Consider the following 25,006-nt stretch of genomic DNA (forward strand, 5'->3'; position numbering starts at 1 on the left):
AAAGACTCCTTTGCAGAGTGCTAAATGTTTACAATGGTCTGCCATGAAGGCAAGTAGAGGAAAAAGCATTGAGGTTATATAAGAAACACTCCAATGTTATAGTGAGAGAAGTAGGGTTCTAGAGGTCTGGGTGTTGAGGTCTGAGTGACATTTTTTCATCCCTAACTTTTCTTACATTATCTTCTGTAACCGGCACTTCCGTTCCTCTGAACGAAGGGGTTCAGAGGTCGAACGCATGCACGGGGGAGGCTGCGCGAGCGCATCGAACTTCATTTTTTTTTTACAGGTTTTCCCGGGAGAGTAAGCCTGCAGAATTAAAATTAAAACATTTTTTCCACAGGTTTATTATTTTTAAATATTTTAAAGCAAGGTAAGTTTATTTTTAGCCCCGTTAGAAAATGTAATTATTTTTTTCAAAAATTTAAATTATTGTTTAAAATAGTTATTTCATGTAATTTATAGTTTATTTAAAAAATGTGATGTTTTTTAAAAATGTATTTGAAGATTTAGTGTTATTTTGGGGCCGTAATATTTATAAGTCTTGACAGCACTTCCTGTCAGACTTATGAATGGAGCATTCCCTGCTCCAATTGGCTCCCCATGGCCCACATGATCCCAGGGGATGCATCGAACTAACTGCGCCCCTGGGATACGCAAGCACTGCGCGCCGGCAGCTGGACCAGGCCCTGGATCGGAATTCCACGGGGCCCCACAGCTCAACGGCCGGCGCGCTAGGTAAGTGCAGATCGGGGCTTGCACCCGTGGGAAGCCCCCGACACGAATTTCTGGGCCAATCTGCTTGTATTGCATTATAAATTCATCTAAGCACATTTAAAAAAAACTGAATTCTCTTAGAATTATTTTCTCCAATGACAAAAAATGAGTTCTGAATCTCTCTTCATAACAAGGGCTCCAAATCCCACAAGTGTCGTATTGGTTTTCTCTGAACCCTCTCCAATGTCTCAATATTCCTTTGAAAATAGGAGGCAGGATTTTTCTTTTCTTTACCAGGTCGATGTCCTTTTGTCAGAACTGTTCTGACAAAAGGACATCGAACTGAAACGTTAGCCGGAATTTTGCTGGTGCTCAGTGAATGGGATTGGTGGCGGGTCGCCAGTTAAATGTGAATTGGTTGACAGCCGGTTGGGAACTCACTGTCACATCATGCATACTTGCCTTTCCCGATGTTGGGTTCACCAGCGCTGAGCAGACCCGACAGGCAGAGCTGGGGAAGCCAATTTAAATGATTAGTGGCTTGTTTATAGCCACTTAACAATGGTTTTAAACTTACCTTTTGAATTTAACAGCGCGCCCATGGGTTTCACACTGTTGCTAGACCATGTTTGTGAAGCTGAGGCAGGGGGTCAGTGGCCATTGAATCAGCTGATGAGTTGACAGCTTCAAATGTCAAGTAAAAGCTCCTACCTTACAGAAATATCTTCCCTCAGCCACAAGCTCTTCCTCACTGCATTTCCACAACAGATTCACCATGCTGCAAGTCTTTATACAAGCCTCCATCCAATCTGACCTCATTACCTCTCTCACCATTGACAGATCACTTCTGTCATCTCCACTGCACCTGCCATCTATTCCATCAACATGGGTGTCCTTTATACTCTCTCACCTTGGTCCTCAGAATCCCACCACAATCAGCCCCAACACCATCAGCACCAGGCACACCAGCAGCACTAACAACAACACCAACCTTCTCCACAATCACCAGATGCTGCACAGAACAGAGGGCATCAGCACCTGAGCACATGGCCACACCAGGGATGGCCTCACCATGGCCACATTTACTTCACTTGACGCTGTACACCCTGGCTGCCACATGATGCGGCAGGTTGGCACCACCCCATACCAACAACATAAAGCATCCCTACAATGCCCAAGCCATTCCTTTCACACTCATCAGCATTGCGGAGGGTACTGTTATGTTTCACCATTAACTGCAACTCACTAAGCCACTTCCAAAGGTGCACACAAATCTGTCCAAGAATGCAAAGTGTTGAAAATAAAGTTTTCAATGTATGACAGCACATTAACAGAAACGTTACACGAACATCGGCTAAAACACCCAAGTGCCTACCCTTGTGTGTTGTTAGTTGATATGATTGCACTAGGATGAGGGTGAGTGTGAGGGGTGGCTAGTGAGATGGGGATGTGATAATGTAGATAGAGAGGGATAGGTGGAGATACAAGGTAAGTTGGTGTGAGTAAGGATGTGCAGGAGTAGGGTAGGGAAGGCAAAATGATGGGGGTGTGATGAGTGACACAGCAGGATGTGGTTGAGTGTGGCTTTGTACTAACGTTTCATGATCTAATGAGATCATTGAAAGGTTTGCGCCACTGCACCCAGGTCCTCCTGATGACATCCCTGCTTGTGTCCTCCTCTGCAATGTGCAACCAGGCTATGTTGGTGTCCTGGGGAGGTGTCTACCGCCCATAGGAAGGGAAGAGGACCTCCCTGCGTGCTGTGACTCCCTTCATAAGCATATGGAGGGAGTCATGGGAGAGCCTGTGTGCAGCCCTGTGCCATTGTGCAGTGCTTGTCAGTGTTTGCAGCACCTCAATGCTGCAGAACACTGACAGCACAATTGTCAAAATCAATTTGTGCCTGGTCCCTTTAAGGAAACCGGCTGATGACGCATCATCAAATGACATCACCAGACCCGCTTCCTCTAATTGGCCGGGAATCACGCTGGGCGGGCTTAACAAGCCCAATCAACTGAAATTCATTTCAGACAGCGGGATGGAAACAGCAGCGGGGCTGGGACCCACCACGGACCCGCCAAGGTCAGCAAAATCGCGGCCGTTAACTCAGTTTCTCTCCCCGCAGATGCTGCCTGACCTGCTGAGTATTTCCAGCATTTTCTGTTTTTATTTCAGATTTCCAGCATCTGAAGTATTTTGCTTTTGTATTATGGGAATCACGTTCTGTAATTTTGTTCATTTTTCCATGAAAACCACAAATAATTAATACAAGGTTAGAATGAATTATTTTCAGCTATAGTCCAACGCTTTTCCCAGTACATGGCTACCTTTGTTGCTTCAACTTCATATTGACTGCCTGCTTTCAGTGAATGGTAAATATTCCAACCTAAATCCTTTTCCACTTCTGCCTTTGATAATGGACTCCATTCATCATGGACATGTTTCACATTTCCATTTCCAATTATGTACCATTATTTAGTCCATTTGCCTAATTGGTCAAATCTTTCAGACCACGATGCTAGCATGTGATTGGCTGGCTGTGACAGGAGGTACTTAATCCAACAACAGATTGATAAATCCACATATTTGTGGGTTTAGAATATCTTGGACTTTTTATAGGTCAGCTTGTTTATGTTTACAAGTGCAACTGATGATGCCACACATCTCTCACCTGCATTCCTCTACAGTTAAAGCACATTAAGAGCAAATATTGACTAACTGAAGCACAACTTTAATGTAATACAGTATTTCCAACAGAGTTTTAAGAAATGCTGCTATATTATACACTATTTTGCAAAATGTTGAAAATGCTAAGTCATTTTTAAATGTTCTACATAATATATATTTATTTACAGTGCTAATAATTTGTGTATTGATATTTCAGCAATGGGTGAGAAAGCAAATGAATGGAATAAATTACCTTTGGATTGGTCTGTCAGACACTGAGCAACACAATGTATGGAAATGGGTGGATGGAACCATTGCAGAATACACGTATGTATACATTCTACTCTAAAATGTAATAATGCTAAGTAGGAATGATCATTTATTCATGTAAATCTAATCAACAACATTGTTCTACTTAAAGTTAAATATGTTCTGGTTTATGATATTCTTACTATATACCACAATTCTGCTCAAGTTATAATGACTTCCAGTTAAAAAAAAATGACGGGATCAGCATGTTTATCCAGTGAGTAGCTGAGCCAAACGAGTAAATTTTATAAGGCTCACACCACTGGCAGGGTCTTACGTGCAGCCAGTGCACATCAGAAAATCATGGGTAGCACAATTTTCTGGTATGTGCTGTCTGCAGAGAGATCCCACTAGCAGCGTGGGTCTTGCAAAATTTACCCTATAACACCAGAAAGGTTTGATCTCTGATTTGTGCTGAATTTTTGGCTCATGGTAGGAATGCTACAATTGGCTTTAGTGCCCTGAGTAAGGCTATTTCTGCAGCTGATCCTGATGCAGTGATGCCTGCTGGAAATGAATGTGTGTGGTTATTGACTGAGGACAGGATTAGGCTTGGCTATGATGCCCCTCATGCTGAAATAGCCCATCTACCTTCACTGTCAGCACTCATGCATGAATAATGGCCATTTAGGTGAGGTACCACAGGGCAACTGGTACCAGTGGAACTGTACCTAGCAAGGGATAATATCTACAGAAGAGAAGGGGAGGGGACAGGAGAAAATTAGCAGAGAAAAAAAAATTATGAGGTGTTCAAAGGCTCATGTTCCAACTAGTTAGTTCAGCAAGTTTGCCACGGAGTGGTATGCCTCAGATGTGAAACAGAATTCTCATGCAGTGAGCTCCTAATCTAATCCACAGTCTCCGAACAAGCAGAAGTGAGGTGCTTTCAACTAAAAGAGGGAAAATCAGTAATGGATCACATGCAAGCTCTACTGCCAATTATATATTGACATTGTCAGACAGTAGGTCATCACGACCCCTCAGATGAAGCTGAATAGAGAAAATATAGGTACAGTGGGATGGAAGGGCAGCAAAATAAAGTAAAGTCAGATATGAGAAATGTTTGAGGGACTAAATGCCACAGTAGGTTACTATAATACTGCTCTTTCACCTATGGAAACTAGATAAAAATCCCACCTCAGGCAGATAAAACAATAACCGAAAACTTCCATTATATGGTTCAATGGGTAAATGCCCTGCACGGTGTAGTATTGAGCCATACAGATTGGAAAGTTCCAGATTCAACCCCTTATCTGCAATGTTTAGTTTGTCTGAATCAGACCAGTGATGAGGCACTGCAATTGGCCACGAAAAAAAAATTAGAAGGAACATTGCTCGGGATACCCAACAGCTGAAGGGAGACAAGAACTGCTGGATCAGCAGGTAAGTGCTTTTCCAGCACTCCTTGTGGGCCAGGAGGAGCAGCAGTGCTTCCCCCCAGCCCCACAAGTTTATCTGCCTTGATTGGCCAAACCCCCGCCCCGTGATCGGCCAAACCCCCACCCCGCGATCGGCCAAACCCCCACCCCGCGATCCAATCTTCAGGACTGGATTGAGCTACAATGTGATGTCCCTTCATGGTTAAGTAACCTGTGACATTAACGGGTCAATTACTTCTCCTCCCTGCCCCTGTCTGAGTGCATCCAAAGTGCTATCAGTCCGATGAGACCTTAACTTACATTTGCCTGAGAGGACTGCAGCAGTTGTAACAGCCAACAGCCTCGGGCCTTCTGACTGCTGTCCAAAGACCCGATACTGATCCTAATGGCCATGAATGAAGAAAGAACTTAACCCTTTTGAAGCCTCCAGGAATTTACTGCCTGCCCATTCTCAGATCTCACATTCTGAGGTGGGCTGTGCAGAAGCATTTAGGCCAACTTTCTATGGACACCTCAGCATTCTGGCCATCATCAGCTGAAACCCAAGAAAATGAGGCATGTTGACATCACTCTCACCTCATTAACATCTGATTAACATGAAAACGAGATGGAAACCTGACATCGTAGGTCTCTACCCTTTTTTCTTCTGTTGTGCCCCTGGGAAATAAGGAAACCCTGGGCGCAAAGCAGAGGAAAATTGGCTCCTAGCTGTTTAGACTCAGATGTGAACAATTAAGGTACAGAAAGATTGCTGGTCCCATGCAACTATTCACCTGCCTGAGTTAATGACTTTAAGCGGTGAAAATTAGGAGCAAAACAAAAGTTTCACTCCTTAGCAGTCTCGTCCCATATCTTGATGAAAACAAAACAAAAAGAAAACTCGTAAAGGTGTTTCACACGAAATAGCTGCTACTGTAGTAATGGCCTGTCTGTAACATCAACCTTTGGGACTGAGCATAAAGGCTTGTTGTAAAGTAATTCCTGTATTCAGACTTTTCATTCATATTTATGACAATGGAATTAGGATTGTAAATAGCATTGACCGTGGCATCAGGATATTTTGCACATTCAGGTGACCTGGACAGGTTTTACTATGTATTGCAAACAATTGTAGCTTAAGCTAACCAACACAATGGGGGGAATTTTAACCTCCCAGGACAGGTGGGGGGGTTATATGCCTAAAAAATGGGAAAACCGTTACTAACCCGCCACGAACACGCCCACTTCCGTTTTAACACGGACAGGTTGGGGGTCGGGCGATTAACCTGCTCTCGAGAGGCGGGTCAGGAATTATAATATTTAAATGAGGCTGTGTGCCTCAGATTTTAGTAGCTATGTGGATTTAACGGCTGCTGGCTGGGTTTCCCAGGGCTCAGGACCAAAGTTCCTGCTAAGCTGCATAGCTGCCTCGAGGTCACATGCAGGCCGTTCACCAGCTTTTAAATGGAAGAAACCGCGCATGCACGAAAATTTAAATGGGCTGCGCATCCAATTAAAGGCACCGCACACAAAAAAAAGGGAACATTGCTCAGGACATCCAACAGCTGAGGGGAGACGAGAGCTGCAGGATCAGCAGGTAAGTGCTTTTCCAGCACTGCTTGTGGGCCAGGAGGAGCAGCAGTGCTGCACCCCGCGATCCGATCTTCAGCCAACCCCGTGATCCGATGCTGACCCGTGATTTCTCCCCCCGCGCGATCTCTCCCCCCACCCCTCGATCTCTCCCTCCCTCCTCTCCAGTTCCCGGCTGCAGCCTTCTACCGCAGGCCTTACCGCCCAACAGCTGACCAGCATCTCAATCTAGCCGGCTGCCGGGCAAGAAACGGAGAAAAATAATTCAAATTAAGTCCTGCTGTTAAATTTGGCAGGACCTCCACATTCCCATTTTTCCAGATTTCCTGGACACTAAAATTCACCCCCATTCCCTCCCTCCCCACAACTATCGGGGCTAGTGTCTCCAGCTTGCAAGTTGTGATTGGATTCATTCCAATTATCACTTAGCACCCACAACTCTTCAAACTCCTGTGGATGTTTTATGTAAATCATGAACAGGGCACTCGTAATTGATATAACAACAGAAAATGCTGGAAACACTCAGCAGGCCAGGCAGCATCCGTGGAGAGAGAAATAGACTCTGTTTCTCTCTCCACAGATGCTGCTTGGCCTGCTGAATGTTTCCAGCATTTTCTATTGTTATTTCAGATTTCCAGCATCCGCAGTATTTTGCTATTGTATTCGTAATTGATGCCTGGTTTTCCACATTTAATTTCAAAGGGGTGTTAAGAACTATTTAAATCAGCTGCTCCAAACATTTCAAATTCATTTTTGTTAAATCAACATCTCAACTAGACAGATATTATTCTATTTGAGGTAACTGTAGTAATTCCAGATGATATATATATTGAAACCATTAACTTTTTGTTTGGCTTGTGCATTCATTTGTGTTGCTACTTTATTCAAGAAACTGGAGGCCCGGGCAGCCTGATAACTGGCAGCATGAAGCATCAACAGAAGATTGCGCAGGTCTTGCTAATAGTGCATTGTGGAATGACTTCTTCTGCACAGACCTCAATGGCTTCATTTGTGAGAAAAGTGTTGACAAAGGTGAATATTACATTTGAATTTCTGCATTAAAAGATCTGGTTCTGTTGTGCAGCTAGACAATGCAATATGTTTCATTAAAAAATGATCTCAGACCTTCCAAGTCACAATGTTATGCAGCTTATTTCCCTTATTTCACTTGGTGCCGCAGTGTGATAGGGTGAAGGTGTGGTATTCATGCTGTGCTGAAACAAGAACATTGTCCTTACTTTAGTGACCTGACCTCAGTATGAGGACCAAGATAACTGACAGGTCACTAAAGTAAAAACAACGTTCTTGTTTCAGCACAGCATGAATACCAAACCTTCACCCTTGTAGTGTATGTACTTTGCAGAAGGAACTATATTCTGCAGCCCCTGTATACTGCAGTACCAGTAGTGACCACCCCTGTATATAAGCCTGTGTAGTAACTTTTGCATAGTAGTTCCAGTTTGTCTCTACTCAGTAAAGACCTGTTATAACCAACTCCTGCAGCCCGTGTCTCAATTACACACGGACATAATACTGGCGATGAGCAGATCCGAACTTACCTGCAGTCTGCACCTCCTCATGGGGATCCATCCCTGAAGCGAAGTTGTCAGAGGTCGAGGCCAGAAGGAAGAAAGAAAAAATAAATAGATAAATAAAACAAACAGAAGAAACGAGCGTCGACCGTGGGCAACCGCCTCTGGTTCATCGGAGTTGAAGATTTGCAGGAGAGGCTGTCGAGAGCGGGGCTTGGTTATCCTGTCGATGGTGTTCCAGCTAATCGGGCTGGTGGCAGATAGTACACTGATCCTTCCTGGGCTGCGGCGGGCTAGAGCTCTATTGGGTGGCTTTTCAACGGGGCCGAGCAGCGTTGTCGGGAAGAGGAGAGAGAGAGAGAGGGTGGAGCACACAGGGCGCGGCCGGTGATACGAAGCCGGGCAGCGTACAGACCCGAGAAGAGGGAGGAAAGTGTCCTGCAGGGTTGCTCCAACAACGGGGAAATAAAAGAAATTAGAAGCGCAGAAAGCCACGAGGAGCTGCAGTTTGCCACGGGAACCGCGGAGAGCGGCGTTAGCAGCAGCGCGGGGGGAAGTGTGCGAAGACCATAGGGCATCGCCATCAAGGCATAAAACGCCAGCAACAGCGGGGAAGACGGAAAGCGCGCGAGGCGCCATTTTGTTAAATCGGGGAAGAAGGCAAAGCGCGGGAGGCGCCATCTTAGATTTCCAAGATGCCGAAGACTGGCAATATCACTGCCTTCGACAATGCAATAGAAGACTGGACCACGTATGTGGAAAGAGTCGAAGTATACTGCGAGGCAAACGAAGTAGCCGATGAGAAAAAGGCATCGGTACTACTAAACTTAATGGGCGCAAGAACGTACGGCCTATTGCAGAACCTGATTACTCCAGCCAAACCGATGGCGAAGAGTTTTAACGAAATTGTTGATATCCTACAGGAACACCTAAATCCTACACCGCTGCTGATAGCAGAAAGATTTAAATTCCACAGGAGAAATCAGCATAAAGATGAGAGCAATGCTGATTACCTTACGGAACTACGCAAGCTATCAAAGCACTGCCAGTTTGGAGCAGGACTGGCAGATACCCTACGGAACAAATTTGTCTGTGGACTCCTGAGTGAAGGAACCCAGAAGAGGTTACTCTCAGAGAAAGAGCTGACGCTAGATAAGGCTTTCAGCATGGCAGTATTGTACGAAGCAGCAGCAAGGGGAGCTGCGGAAATACAGCAAAAGCCACAGGAATACGGCACCCACGAAATGACACGGGGATTTGAAAAATGTTATCGCTGCGGCAGAACAACCCATGACCAGAAGGACTGCTGGTCCAAGGACAAAATATGCAGGCAATGCGGAAAGATGGGACATATTGCACGAGTTTGCAGGTCTGGGAAGAAAACTAACGACAACAAAAAGGCTACTAAGGAACAGTACAGGAATGTACAAAAGATGACAGACAGTAGTTCCGAAGACCAGATGAGCAATAGTGAATCCGGGAACAAGAGACTAAGCTGTCTCAAACTTCACAACATAATCGCAAAAGAGGATCACCGAACCATTTGGGTCACCCTCACGATAGCAGGGTCCCAAGTCAAAATGGAGTTGGATACAGGATCAGCCCTGACCGTCATCAATCGACGAGACTACGAGCGGCTATTCTCACACATACCCTTCAAAGAGACATCCATTGTCTTGAAGACGTATACGGGGCAAAAAGTATACCCCAGAGGGAAAATAAGGGTGCCTGTCGAATACAATGGCAAGTAAATACAGAAATTGTATCTGTACATACTGCAAGATGGTGGACCACCATTATTGGGACGTGAATGGATCAGAAAGATAAGTTTAGACTGGCACTCCATTCAGGCACTGACGGTGGCTGGTAAAAAGGATGACAACATCACACCTGGATGATTGTCAAAAATCTTAGCTAACGCCAAAGAGGTATTTCAACAAGATCTGGGAACTCTTAAAGGCGTAACCGCCTCAATAAAAATAGAAGAGAATGCAATTCCCAAGTTTTTCAAAGCAAGACCGGTACCATATGCAATTCGCCCAGCCGTCGAGGCAGAGCTGGAGAATCTGGAGAATGCAGGCGTGTTATCTAAGGTAGACTGGAGCGAGTGGGCGACACCCATCGTTCCTGTCATGAAGAAAACGTTAAACAATAAGTCTGAGGAGCCAAGGAAGGTTCGCATCTGTGGGGACTTCAAGGTGACGGTGAACCCAGTCCTTCACACAGTACAATATCCTCTCCCGAGGATAGAAGATATTTTCGCCTCACTATCTGGAGGGAAGCGTTTTACATAAATTGACCTAGCACAAGCAAATTTGCAGATGGAGGTTGAAGAATCCTCTAGGAAGTATCTCACGATAAACACTCACAAAGGTCTTTACCAGTATAATCGACTGGTATTCGGAGTAGCATCAGCTCCGGCGATATGGCAAAGAGCGATGGAACAAGGCCTGCAAGGGATTCCGGGGACTCAGTGTTACTTGGACGACATCCTAGTGACAGGTGAAGATGACAGTGAACACCTTGCCAACCTAGAGCAGGTGCTCACTAGACTAAGAGAACATGGGCTACGAGCCAATCGCCCCAAGTGCGAGTTTTTTAAGAAACAGATATCGTATTGTGGCCACGTGATTGATGAAGAGGGGTTACATAAGTCCCCTGACAAAATTGAAGCGGTAGTTAAGGCTCCAGTGCCTGAAAATGTGTCGCAACTGAGGTCATTCCTTGGATTGGTGAATTACTACCGTAAGTTTTTGCCGAATTTGTCCACAATTCTGCACCCACTGAACACCCTACTACAAACTGGAGTAGCATGGAAATGGAGCGATGAATGTAAGCGGGCCTTTCAGAAGAGTAAAGACCTAATCACTTCAAGAGAAGTATTGGCTCACTACAACCCATCACTACCGATAAGACTGGCGTGTGATGCGTCTCCCTACGCCATTGGAGCGGTACTGTCACATAAATTCCTTGATGGTTCAGAGAGGTCGATAGCTTTTGTGTCACGCTCGTTAACTTCAGCCGAGCGTAACTATGCCCAAATTGACAGAGAGGCCCTCAGCCTGGTGTGGGGGGTGAAGAAGTTCAATCACTACCTGCACGGTCAGAAATTTACTCTACTAACTGATCATCAACCTCTTGTCTCCATTTTCAACCCTCAGAAGGGCGTCCCGATAATGACAGCACAACGGCTACAGAGGTGGTCCCTTTTCCTAGGGGCACACCAATATGACATCGAGTACAAAGGAACTAAACAGCATGGGAATGCTGATGGATTGTCGCGCCTACCGTTGCCGACAGTGGAAGAAGCACCTGCAGTGGATCCAGTGGAGATATTCCACTCGACCATAGTCGAATGTCTCTCTGTGACGAATGCAAACATAGAAAAGGAAACACGAAATGACCCGACACTCTCCTGGGTCTATGAATTAACGGTGAAGGGATGGCCAGCACATGGCGAACCACTGTTGCCAGCATTCTCGCCGAGAAGAGAACAGCTGTCAGTGTGCAGAGGAACCTTGATGTGTGGATCCAGAGTAGTAATTCCACCCAAATTGAAGGATAGAGTGCTCAATGAGCTTCATGAGGGTCATCTGGGAGGGGTAAAAATGAAGAACTTAGCCAGAGCGTTTGTGTGGTGGCCGGGAATCGATAGAGAAATCGAAGAGATGACCAAGAGCTGTACAGGATGCCAGAAGGTCCAAAACGCCCCACCACAAGCCCCTCTACATCCATGGGAGTGGCCCTCATCTCCATGGCAAAGGGTGCACATTGGTTTTGCTGGTCCATTTATGGACTCGATGTTTTTAATTGCAGTGGATGCACATTCAAAGTGGCCAGAGGTAATAAAAATGTCCTCAACCACCACGGAAAAAACTATCACAGTCTTACGAACCATATTCGCCAGAAATGGGCTGCCTGAACAGATTTGCTCTGACAATGGACCACAGTTTGTGTCTGAAGAGTTCCGGAGGTTCTTAAAGAACAATGGTGTTAAGCATTACACATCTGCTCCATATCATCCAGCCACCAATGGATTGGCTGAGAGGTTCGTTCAAACATTCAAGAAGGCTATCAAGGCAATGTGTAATGAAGACATACCCCTACAACACAAGGTGGATAACTTCTTGTTTGCCTACCAGAATGCGACACATGCGGTTACCAACCAAACTCCAGCCATGATGTTCTTCAATCGAAGACTACGATGCCGCTTGGATTTGGTTAAGCCAAACATCAGAAGAGATGTGGAGAACAGGCAGTTTCAGAATATGAATGAAAGGCCGACCAGGAGTTTTAAGATAGGTCAACCAGTTTTGGCCCCGGACTACCGCACAGAGAAATGGCAGCCAGGAACGATCTGTACACGGCAAGGACCTCTAATGTATACCATGGACGTTGGAGAGAGCATTGTAAGACGCCATGCTGACCAGATTCTAGAGTCACTGGAAAACGTCAATTCCACACCACGATCCGATACACCTGGTGATGAAACCGAAGTACCAATTGCATCTACCTCAGAATCAGTGATATTGGAAGCAGACGAACCAAACAACGACGTTGATCCCGAATCAACTTTGCCAGAAGAACCTGATACCCCAAAGAGGCGTTATCCAGACAGAATCAGGAAGCCTCCTCAAAGACTGAACTTATAATTGCTTAACTTCAGCTAATGTATCTAGCAACTGTAATTGTAAATATGTTATTTAATTATTAATCGAATGTTATGTACTGTTTAGCTAAAAGGGGAGGAATTGTAGTGTATGTACTTTGCAGAAGGAACTATATTCTGCAGCCCCTGTATACTGCAGTACCAGTAGTGACCACCCCTGTATATAAGCCTGTGTAGTAACTTTTGCATAGTAGTTCCAGTTTGTCTCCACTCAGTAAAGACCTGTTATAACCAACTCCTGCAGTCCGTGTCTCAATTACACACGGACATAATAACCCTATCACACTACTTCATTTCAAGCATGGCCACACTCACTGCACTGAGTGGGGAAGGCAGGCTTAGTGCAGCGCTTACAACTAACAACAGCAGAATTCAGAGTTGCAAACGGTAAGTATTTTGATCAAACTTCCCAGATGTACTCTTTATGCAACTCTTAAGTAACAAGTCTTATATTTGAGAACGAAATAGTTAATCAGCTACTCTATTGAATTGCATAGTCATAGTGTTGGTAAGTTTAGTTGTACATCCTAATTGACAGTGCAGTCCTCTAATTTACTGCCACACACATGAAAATTAGCTATCCAAAACCAGCTATTACCAAAATTATCTTCGTTGGAGATCTGCCAGTTTTACAGAGCAAACCCAATATGGTATCAATCACAGAAATCCATCAGTGAAGCGATGCTTTCTGCCATCACCCCTGAACTGCCTAGCTCTAGTTTTAAGGTTATGCCCCCTTACTCTGGACTCCCCCACCAGAGGAAATAGTTTCTCTCCATCTACCCTATCAACTCCTTTAATCATCTTAAACACCTCAATTACATCACTCCTTAATCTTCTATACTCAAGGGTGTTACGTCCGTGTGTAATTGAGACACGGACTGCAGGAGTTGGTTATAACAGGTGTTTACTGAGTGGAGACAAAACTGGAACTATGATACAAAGTTACTACACAGGCTTATATACAGGGGTGGTCACTACTGGTACTGCAGTATACAGGGGCTGCAGAATATAGTTCCTTCTTCAAGGTACATACACTACAATTCCTCCCCTTTTAGCTAAACAGTACATAACATTCGATTAATAATCAAATAACATATTTACAATTACAGTTGCGATACACATTAGCTGAAGTTAAGCAATTATAAATTCAGTCTTTGAGGAGGCTTCCTGATTCTGTCCGGATAACGCCTCTTTGGGGTATCAGGTTCTTCTGGCAAAGTTGATTCGGGATCAACGTCGTTGTTTGGTTCATCTGCTTCCAATATCACCGATTCTGAGGTAGATGCAATTGGTACTTCGGTTTCATCACCAGGTGTATCGGATCGTGGTGTGGATTTGACGTTTTCCAGTGACTCTAGAATCTGGTCAGCATGGCGTCTTACAATGCTCTCTCCAACGTCCACGGTATACATTAGAGGTCCTTGCCCTGTGCAGATCGTTCCTGGCTGCCATTTCTCTGTGCGGTAGTCCGGGGCCAAAACTGGTTGACCTATCTTAAAACTCCTGGTCGGCCTTTCATTCATATTCTGAAACTGCCTGTTCTCCACATCTCTTCTGATGTTTGGCTTAACCAAATCCAAGCGGCATCGTAGTCTTCGATTGAACAACATCATGGCTGGAGTTTGGTTGGTAAACGCATGTGTCGCATTCAAGAAGTTATCCACCTTGTGTTGTAGGGGTATGTCTTCATTACCCAATGCCTTGATAGCCTTCTTGAATGTTTGAACGAACCTCTCAGCCAATCCATTGGTGGCTGGATGATATGGGGCGGATGTGTAATGCTTAACACCATTGTTCTTTAAGAACCTCCGGAACTCTTCAGACACAAACTGTGGTCCATTGTCGGAACAAATCTGTTCAGGCAGCCCATTTCTGGCGAATATGGTTCGTAAGACTGTGATAGTTTTTACTGTGGTGGTTGAGGACATTTTTATTACCTCTGGCCACTTTGAATGTGCATCCACTGCAATTAAAAACATCGAGTCCATAAATGGACCAGCAAAACCAATGTGCACCCTTTGCCATGGAGATGAGGGCCACTCCCATGGATGTAGAGGGGCTTGTGGTGGGGCGTTTTGGACCTTCTGGCATCCTGTACAGCTCTTGGTCATCTCTTCGATTTCTCTATCGATTCCCGGCCACCACACAAACGCTCTGGCTAAGTTCTTCATTTTTACCCCTCCCAGATGACCCTCATGAAGCTCATTGAGCACTCTATCCTTCAATTTGGGTGGAATTACTACTCTGGATCCACACATCAAGGTTCCTCAGCACACTGACAGCTGTTCTCTTCTCAGTGAGAATGCTGGCAACAGTGGTTCGCCATGTGCTGGCCATCCCTTCACCATTAAATCATAGACCCTGGAGAGTGTTGGATCATTTCGTGTTTCCTTTTCTATGTTTGCATTCGTCACAGGTAGACATTCGACTGTGGTCGAGTGGAATATCTCCACAGGATCCACTGCAGGTGCTTCTTCCACCGTCGGCAACGGTAGGCGCGACAATCCATCAGCATTCCCATGCTGTTTAGTTCCTTTGAACTCGATGTCATATTGGTGTGCCCCTAGGAAAAGGGACCACCTCTGTAGCCGTTGTGCTGTCATTATCGGGATGCCCTTCTTAGGGTTGAAAATGGAGACAAGAGGTTGATGATCAGTTAGTAGAGTAAATTTCTGTCCGTGCAGGTAGTGATTGAACTTCTTCACCCCCCACACCAGGCTGAGGGCCTCTCTGTCAATCTGGGCGTAGTTACGCTCGGCTGCAGTTAACGAGCGTGACGCAAAAGCTATCGGCCTCTCTGAACCATCAAGGAATTTATGTGACAGTACCGCTCCAATGGCGTAGGGAGACGCATCACACGCCAGTCTTATCGGTAGTGATGGGTTGTAGTGAGCCAATACTTCTCTTGAAGTGATTAGGTCTTTACTCTTCTGAAAGGCCCGCTTACATTCATCGCTCCATTTCCATGCTACTCCACTTTGTAGTAGGGCATTCAGTGGGTGCAGAATTGTGGACAAATTCGGCAAAAACTTATGGTAGTAATTCACCAATCTGAGGAATGACCTCAGTTGCGACACATTTTCAGGCGCTGGAGCCTTAACTACCACTTCAATTTTGTCAGGGGACTTATGTAACCCCTCTTCATCAATCACGTGGCCACAATACGATATCTGTTTCTTAAAAACTCGCACTTGGGGCGATTGGCTCGTAGCCCATGTTCTCTTAGTCTAGTGAGCACCTGCTGTAGGTTGGCAAGGTGTTCACTATCATTTTCACCTGTCACTAGGATGTCGTCCAAGTAACACTGAGTCCCTGGAATCCCTTGCAGGACTTGTTCCATCGCTCTTTGCCATATCGCCGGAGCTGATGCTACTCCGAATACCAGTCGATTATACTGGTAAAGACCTTTGTGAGTGTTTATCGTGAGATACTTCCTAGAGGATTCTTCAACCTCCATCTGCAAATATGCTTGTGCTAGGTCAATTTTTGTAAAACGCTTCCCTCCAGATAGTGAGGCAAAAATATCTTCTATCCTCGGGAGAGGATACTGTACTGTGTGAAGGACTGGATTCACCGTCACCTTGAAGACCCCACAGATGCGAACCTTCCTTGGCTCCTCAGACTTATTGTTTAATGTTTTCTTCATGACAGGAACGACGGGTGTTGGCCATTCGCTCCAGTCTACCTTAGATAACACGCCTGCATTCTCCAGATTCTCCAGCTCTGCCTCGACGGCTGGGCGAATTGCATACGGTACCGGTCTTGCTTTGAAAAACTTGGGAATTGCATTCTCTTCTATTTTTATCGAGGCGGTTACGCCTTTAAGAGTTCCCAGTTCTTGTTGAAGTACCTCTTTGGCGTTAGCTAAGATTTTTGACAATCGTCCAGGTGTGACGTCATCATCCTTTTTACCAGCCACAGTCAGTGCCTGAATGGAGTGCCAGTCTAAACTTATCTTTCTGATCCATTCACGTCCCAATAACGGTGGTCCACCATCTTGCAGTATGTACAGATACAATTTCTGTATATCCTTGCCGTTGTATTCGACAGGCACCCTTATTTTCCCTCTGGGGTATACTTTCTGCCCCGTATATGTCTTCAAGACAATGGATGTGTCTTTGAAGGGTATGTGTGAGAATAGCCGCTCGTAGCCTCGTCGATTCATGATGGTCAGGGCTGATCCTGTATCCAATTCCATTTTGACTTGGGGCCCTGCTATCGTGAGGGTGACTCAAATGGTTCGGTGATCCTCTTTTGCGATTACATTGTGAAGTTTGAGACAGCTTAGTCTCTTGTTCCCGGATTCACTATCGCTCTTCTTGTCTTCGGAACTACTGTCCGTCATCTTTTGTACTTTCCTGTACTGTTCCTTAGTAGCCTTTTTGTTGTCTTTAGTCTTCTTCCTGGACCTGCAAACTCGTGCAATGTGTCCCATCTTCCCGCATTGCCTGCATATTTTGTCCTTGGACCAGCAGTCCTTCTGGTCATGGGTTGTTCTGCCGCAGCGATAACATTTTTCAAATCCCCGTGTCATTTCATTGGTGCCGTATTCCTGTGGCTTTTGCTGTATTTCTGCAGCTCCCCTTGCTGCTGCTTCATACGATACTGCCACGCTGAAAGCCTTATCTAGCATCAGCTCTTTCTCTGAGAGTAACCTCTTCTGGGTTCCTTCACTCAGGAGTCCACAGACAAATTTGTCCCGTAGGGTATCTGCCAGTCCTGCGCCAAACTGGCAGTGCTTTGATAGCTTGCGTAGTTCCGTAAGGTAATCAGCATTGCTCTCATCTTTATGCTGATTTCTCTTGTGGAATTTAAATCTTTCTGCTATCAGCAGCGGTGTAGGATATAGGTGTTCCTGTAGGATATCAACAATTTCGTTAAAACTCTTCGCCATCGGTTTGGCTGGAGTGATCAGGTTCCGCAATAGGCCGTACGTTCTTGCGCCCATTAGTTTAGTAGTACCAATGCCTTTTTCTCATCGGCTACTTCATTTGCCTTGCAATATACTTCGACTCTTTCCACATACGTGGTCCAGTCTTCTATTGCATTATTGAAGGCAGTGATATTGCCAGTCTTCGGCATCTTGGAGATCTAAGATGGCACCTCCCGCGCTTTGCCTTCTTCCCCGATTGAACAAAATGGCGCCTCCCGCGCTTTTCCTTCTTCCCCGCTGGATTAAGATGGCGCCTCCCGCGCTTTCTGTCTTCTCCGCTGCTGCTAGTGCTGTTGCTGGCGTTTTTATGCCTTGATGGCGACGCCCTATGGTCTTCGTGAACTTCCCCCCCGCACTGCTGCTAACGCCGCTCTCCGTGGTCCCCGTGGCAAACTGCAGCTCCTGCGGCTTTCTGCGCTTCTAATTTCTTTTATTTTAATTACTGTTCCCGTTGTCAGAGCAAACCCTACGGAACACTTTCCTCCCTCTTCTTGGGTCTGTACGCTGTCCGGCTTCGTAGCACCGGCCGCGCCCTGTGTGCTCCACCATCTCTCTCTCCTCTTCCCGACAACGCTGCTTGGCCACGTTGAAAAGCCACCCGATCGAGCTCTAGCCCGCCGCAGCCCAGGAAGGATCAGTGTACTACCTGCCACCATCCCGATTAGCTGGAACACCATAGACAGGATAACCAAGCCCCGCTCTCGATAACCTCTCCTGCAAATCTTCAAATTCGATGAATCAGAGGCGGTTGCCCACGGTCGACGCCCGTTTCTTCTGTTTGTTTGTTTTTTTTTTCTTCCTTCTGGCCTCGACCTCTAACAACTTCGCTTCAGGGATGGTCCCCATGAGGTGGTGCAGAACTGTAGGTAAGTTCGGATCTGTTCGTCACCAGTGTTACGTCCGTGTGTAATTGAGACACGGACTGCAGGAGTTGGTTATAACAGGTTTTTACTGAGTGGAGACAAAACTGGAACTACGATACAAAGTTACTACACAGGCTTATATACAGGGGTGGTCACTACTGGTACTGCAGTATACAGGGGCTGCAGAATATAGTTCCTTCTTCAAAGTACATACACTACAAAGGGAATACAAGCCTAATATATGCAACCTACCCTCATAATTTAACCTTTTCAGCCCCGGTAACATGCTGGTGAATCTGCGCTGCCCCCTCTCCGAGACCAGTAGATCCTTCCTGAGGTGTGGTGCCCAGAACCGAACACAGTATTTCAAATGCAGTCTAACCAGAGCTTTATACAACTGTAGCATAACTTCCACCTTTTGTATTCCAGCCCCCTGAGATAAAGGCCAACATCCAATTAGCATTCTTACTTATTCTTTGTACTTGTCCACTAGCTTTTAGTGATTTCTGTACATGCATTTCCTGTTGTAATGATTTCCTGTTATGGGCTGATTTTAATTCAATTGTTTTCATCTTTGTGCTGATTCACTACCTTGCTGAATCATTTAACTTCTGTTCCTTAATGAACTTATAAAGAGATCTGACTAATAGTTTGTACCTAGACACATTGGCCTAACAACGTGGTATTTTATGCCTTTTGGGAGAGAAAGGAGAACATGGCAGGCATCTCAGGTGGTCTCCAGTGAACTATATACTGCAATCAAAATTAATTATTAAACCTAGGCACACTAACCCCTGCACAGCATGTATTAGGATGCAGGTTTTGGGTCAGAATAAACTCAGCCTGCCTTTTTGTTGTGAGCACAAGTCAGAAGTGTTGGGTTAAAACCCTAACTATAATGCTGGCACTGAGGCTCATTAATCCTTCTCCTGCAGCTAGATGTATTCATACCATTGGTCTTTTCACATTGCAGATCAACTTTCAGGGTGATTGTCCTGATTGTCCGAAAGAGCACATCCGGAGACATTTCCGGACCAGTATCGGAGGTGGACTTCAGTTTCAGGTCCCCGATTACCAAAGGAAGCTTCTGAATCGGAGTGAGATGACAGCTATTCACCTAACTTTCCAAACATCGTTTCCTCATGCTGGGCATCGGGACTTAAATCTTTGACCCTCCTTAACTTTTAAGTTGAAGTTAGCCCAAAACTTTATTCTGTCAAGAATATCTATTATTTGATAACAATTATTGTTTATTAAAAGTGAAATAAGCAAGAAAATATATTACAGAATCCATATGAACCCAATTTTTTATTTTATTTTCCATAAATACCTATGTCAGTATATGAAAATCTATATGTTAACACTTGTGTTTAAAAATATTTACCATTCTGCATAGTAACAGGCTTACAAAGCTTTCCAATTTTCAGCAATTTTTCTACCGAACCTTCTGCATCTGATTTACAGTGCAATCAAGGAATAATTATTCCACTGTTATATCAGCAAATAAAATACCAAATATAAGATGTAGGCATGGGGATGGAATTGGACTTTATTTTGTTACCTTCCAGCTGCTATAAAGATGACCTATTTTATACTTTATTACAATGAATAAGAGAAGAGCATTATTTTAATGAAGCAGATGGGCAGCCACACTGACAGTGCCCTCATGCCACCAAAATAATTTCACCTGGAAGCGGAGCTTGTTAAGTGGATATTTCCAAATACAATTGTTGCAATTCCAAATGGGAAGGAAAACGCTGAGCCTGCAGACCATGAAGTAACATTTTGACATCAGCAGCAAGTTTCATGCACATCTCAGAAGGTACCTCAAATGGGGACCTCTTCCTTTATCATCAAACAACATCATTGAAATCAAAGAAGCCATCTAACCACATAAGCTACTGCCCTCCACAATAAAAGTTGAAAGGATATTGGAAATCCCTTAAGATCCAATCTTAAGATCAGAAATGTGACCCTTTAGAATTTTTTTCTTTTAATGAAGTACAATCTTTTATAGTTATGAACAATTCCATTTTAAACTCAACTGTTAACAGTAAAATCTTAGTTAAGAGTCTATTTAAGAGTCCATCTTGGCTGCAAATTAAGCCTTCAGCACATTTAATCAGTCAATATTTGCAAAATACTGTGTTCAGTCATCAACTGCCTATTGACCCAGCAATGTAAACATATAAGTGCAGGCCCCTTTAACTTACATTTGCAAAAGTTTTATCAGCATAGTAACTGAACATAGTGTACCGACTTTGTTTTCATTACCTATGCACAATGGAGCCTGGATAAATTTACTTAACAGTGAATTTCAATATGTTACTCCCATTCACACCCATTTTATAGAAGTTTTAATTGCAATCATAATTGCAATCCTGATCCAACATTTATATGAAAAAATTATTTTGTGTCTATCGAGATTTGACTGCATAAAAAAATCCCCTAAGCAGATTTTATTGTAATTAAGATCACTTGATTATAAATTGATTTTAAAATAGTTCTGCTGTAGCAATGACACTGGGCCAGTGAGTGCACTGGAATGAAAAATACATCACACCAGAGTGGTGGAAAATGCTTTGTACCCACGATTTTCTGATCTTAACCTAGCTGCCAAGCAGAGCACAGGCACTTTCCCATCGGGAGGGGAGGAAAATTCATTGATTTGGTTATCCTAGTCCACACTCACACAGCCCTAACAACCAGCTACAGAGCAGCTCTGGCTCAGACCGAGGAGATCTCCAGCTCATTCACTTAGCCAAAGGAAGTACATGAAAAAGGAGAAACAAGCATAAAATTAAAGAATAAAAGGCTTTGCTGCATCATTGCTTAAGTAATGGAACATTATTACTGTTATGTCTAAGTAAAGTAAGCCAAATTTAACAAAATTAGGAAAGAAGTGTAATTCATTGCCCTCAAGTGCTCTTTTATGTGACAATTCTTTGAAACATTCCTTCGAGGGTGTCAAACAAAGCTATGTACCATAGTCAATTTTTACTGTTATGTGTAGTTTCAGTGGGCTTAATAAGGGCATGTATTACATTATTGTCAAGCACATCTGTAATATTGACTAAAGCCAAAACTAACCCATATGGAATTGTGAAATAAAAATAATTTTATTTAAACAGGGTGTGCGTTGATTAGTCCAAATCTTAATCGGCTTCTACTTAGAACTGCATAGAATTTTACAGCACAGAAGCAGGCCATTCGGCCCAAAAGGTCTCTGCCGGTGTTTATGCTCCACACGAGCCTCCTCCCACCTTACTTCATCTTGCCCAATCTAAGCATCAATACTACCTAATTTTATAAGTTGATATGCAGTGTACTTTCAAACAGAATAGATCTTTATAACAATTGATATTCGTGTTTCCTGTATAAGAGAAAATTAAATGTAATCTAGAATGCTTATAGGGAAGAAATTAAGCAAATAGACATGTCGAGTGGAAACAAAGCGGCATGCCCATAGGGGGTATAATCCCTGCGCCTGAATAGTGAGGTCCGAGGAGTCCCCGATGTCGGGCCTCAGGCCTCATTTCCATCAAGCTGGTGTAGACATGAAATGGAGGCCAGGGAGGGCGATTGGAAGCTGGGGATGGTGGGGTGGGGGGGGAACAGAGGCTAGGGAAGGGGGAGATCGGAGGCCAGGGGTGATCGGCGGTCGGGGGAATCGGAGGTCGGGGAGGGATCAGAGGTCGGGGGAAGCAGAGGTTGGGGAGGGATCAAAGGTCAGGGAAATCAGAGGTCAGGGGAAATTGGTGATCGGGGTGGAAAATCAGAAGTTGGGGGAAATGGGAGCCGGGGACCTCTGGGCAATCCAATCTTGCAGTTGGAGCCTCAAACAGGCGATAGGCTCCTTATTTGCAGATGCAAGGAGGTAAGGAGTTCCAGTATTTTGATGCCCTGGAAAGAGTGAGTTAGAGTAAACAGTGCAATGAATCTTGATTTCAACACAATAAAGATGCAAGGAGGAAGAAGGACATGTAGGATGGTGCATTTGCCAGTTAAGAGGGCACTGACCACAATGGCATTGATCAAATAGAGAGGGATGAGAAAATTTGCTAGAGAGAAGTAGGATGCTGGAAGTGAGAGACAGATTGGTTGTCAGACAATGGGATTTTTCTAAGAGTGAAATCATAGAACCATAGAAGCTTACATCACAGAAGGAGGCCATTCAGCCCATCGGGTCTGTGCTGGCTCTTTGCTGGAGCAATCGAAAAATAATCCCACTGCCCTGCTCTCTCCTATAGCTCTATAGCTATGTATGAAAGAGGTGTTAGAAAAACCTCCCCAAATATGAAACCTATATACAAATCTTGGACAGTCTTGCTCTTTATCGACAGCTAAGAGTTGTTGAGGAGAAAAGAAGTGTTTGGCAGTAAAGGGGCATCTGAGCTTCTTGGAGAAAGTTTTCCCAATTCAGGAAATGTGGAAGTTCCAATGGAGGCCAAAAACTTTGTTAGGTAAAGAAGGAGTAAGGATGTTCCCTTTAAGCGGTGTGGCTGTGCAGCGCTCTGAAGGTCCCACACAGCCGTCTTGCTGGCTATTAAATGGAAAAACCGCACATGTACGGTATTTTGAATGGACCACGCAGCTCGTTAAAGGGACCACGTGGCCCCCCAAAAAATTACAGGGAACATTGGTGATGGGTATCAATTAGATGTGTTAGAAAAATGAAGCAGCTAAAAGAAGAATTAAAAGAAAAATTCATTTAAGCCAAGAAGGAAACCTAGATGTTCTGATTCAGCAATTTTATTGCAAGTTGAATAGAGGATGTGTGATCTGAAGAAAGCTGATGAATGCGGACTGGGATCATAAGCAAAACAAGGGTTTCGACCCAAAACGTTGACTCTATTTCTCTCTCCACGGATGTTGCCTGGCCTGCTGAGTTTTTCCAGCATTTTCTGTTGTTATTTCGGATTTCCAGCATCCGCAGTATTTTACTATCGTATTAATGGATAGGGTGGGATGCTGAAAAGAGCACACTTGTTTCTGATTAAGAAGGTTGTGGGTTCACATCCCACTTCACAGACTTGAGCACAAAATGTAGGCTAACACTCCAGTTCAGTACTGAGGGAGTGATGCACTGTCGGAGGTGCCGTCTTTCAGATGAGACGTTAAACCAAGGCGCCATCTGCTCTCTCAGATGGACATAAAAGATCCCAACACATTACTTCAATGAAGAACAGAGGAGTTCTCCCCAGTGTCCTGGCCAATATTTATCCCTCAACCAATATCACTAAAAAACATATTATCTTGTCACTATCTCATTGCTGTTTGTAGGAGCTTACTTTGCACAAATTGGCTGCCGCGTTTCCTACATTACAACAGTGACTACCATTCAAAAGTACTATATTGGCTGTAAAGAGTTTTATGACATCCTGAGGTCATAAACAGCGCTATAGAATTGCAAGTCTTTCTTTTTACTTATTTAGAAATAGAGGAACACAAGGAATATTTTAATGAATGGTGCATAATCATACCCAAATTTTTACTTTCGACCCATTCACGTTATGCATGTTTTATCTTTCGCATTGCAATATGCATTATCTTACATTATAAATATTCCTGAGCCTTTACTCTTATATACAAATATATGAAAAAGACAGACAGATAAAGACCAGATCAAGTCTGTCCCATTCAGCTGTGTTGCCACAAGGCAACACGACCCGCAATAATAACCACCCACCAATAGCCATTTGATCTCCTGGGAGAGGCAAAAAGACAGATTCAAAATCCCCTTGGCCAATTTAGAGAGAAAAGAATTCTGACCCTTAAAGGCAAATAAAAATGAGTTTGAGGGACAATGATCCAAAGTACATTACCCATCATCCCACCTGCCTTTTGTACGCAGCAATATCAGCCTCCTCCAGGAACTTTCGAATGCTTGCAGTAAACCTCCATCCACTGCACAAGCTGTCAACCTATTGCAAAGGTCAGTGACCTGTTGGGAAAGGAAAAAACCCCTGACATCTAACCTAGTTTTATACTAGTTATGTAGTTTGTACACCTGTCCCCTCATTCTCCCTAACCTAGCTAACTGCAACAAAAGCATAATTGTGATGAGTCCAGTTTCAATGCCGAGAGAGAAAAAATGTCATTGGCTTGGTTCTATCACAGTGAAGAAAATTCAGACCAAATATTCATGGATCCTGATAAGGTATCATCAGGACCTTGCTACAAAGGTTAATACCCTTAGTCTTGTGCTAAAACAGCACTTCTTTTCTGTCTAAGCCTTATGACTCTCAGCTGAGAGAATTATGTTTTCACTGGGAACTCTCAATATTCAGAGCCGAGATTGCCTCTATCCCTTTATTCACTCAAATTCACTTTATGATGATCCAAACTGAATGCAATTCCCCCAGGGG

The 25,006-nt window shown here is 44.3% G+C and overlaps 1 protein-coding gene across 2 annotated transcripts in view; it reads left to right on the forward strand.

Moving 5' to 3' along the window:
- The window catches only part of colec12 (collectin sub-family member 12), a 354,609-nt gene extending 332,843 nt beyond the window's left edge, over positions 1 to 21,766 (forward strand). For both annotated transcript variants that reach the window (XM_085992803.1, XM_085992804.1), the window contains exons 8-10: positions 3,599 to 3,708; positions 7,528 to 7,670; positions 19,612 to 21,766. In XM_085992803.1, the coding sequence (XP_085848929.1) occupies positions 3,599 to 3,708; positions 7,528 to 7,670; positions 19,612 to 19,628 (270 nt within the window). In that variant the 3' untranslated portion in view covers positions 19,629 to 21,766. The remainder of the gene's footprint in view (positions 1 to 3,598; positions 3,709 to 7,527; positions 7,671 to 19,611) is intronic.
- Positions 21,767 to 25,006: the final 3,240 nt, after the last annotated feature.

This window comes from Somniosus microcephalus, chromosome 7, assembly GCF_052327205.1.
Source record: "Somniosus microcephalus isolate GS21.2 chromosome 7, FLI_Smic_1.0, whole genome shotgun sequence".
Classification (NCBI taxonomy): Eukaryota; Metazoa; Chordata; class Chondrichthyes; order Squaliformes; family Somniosidae; genus Somniosus; species Somniosus microcephalus.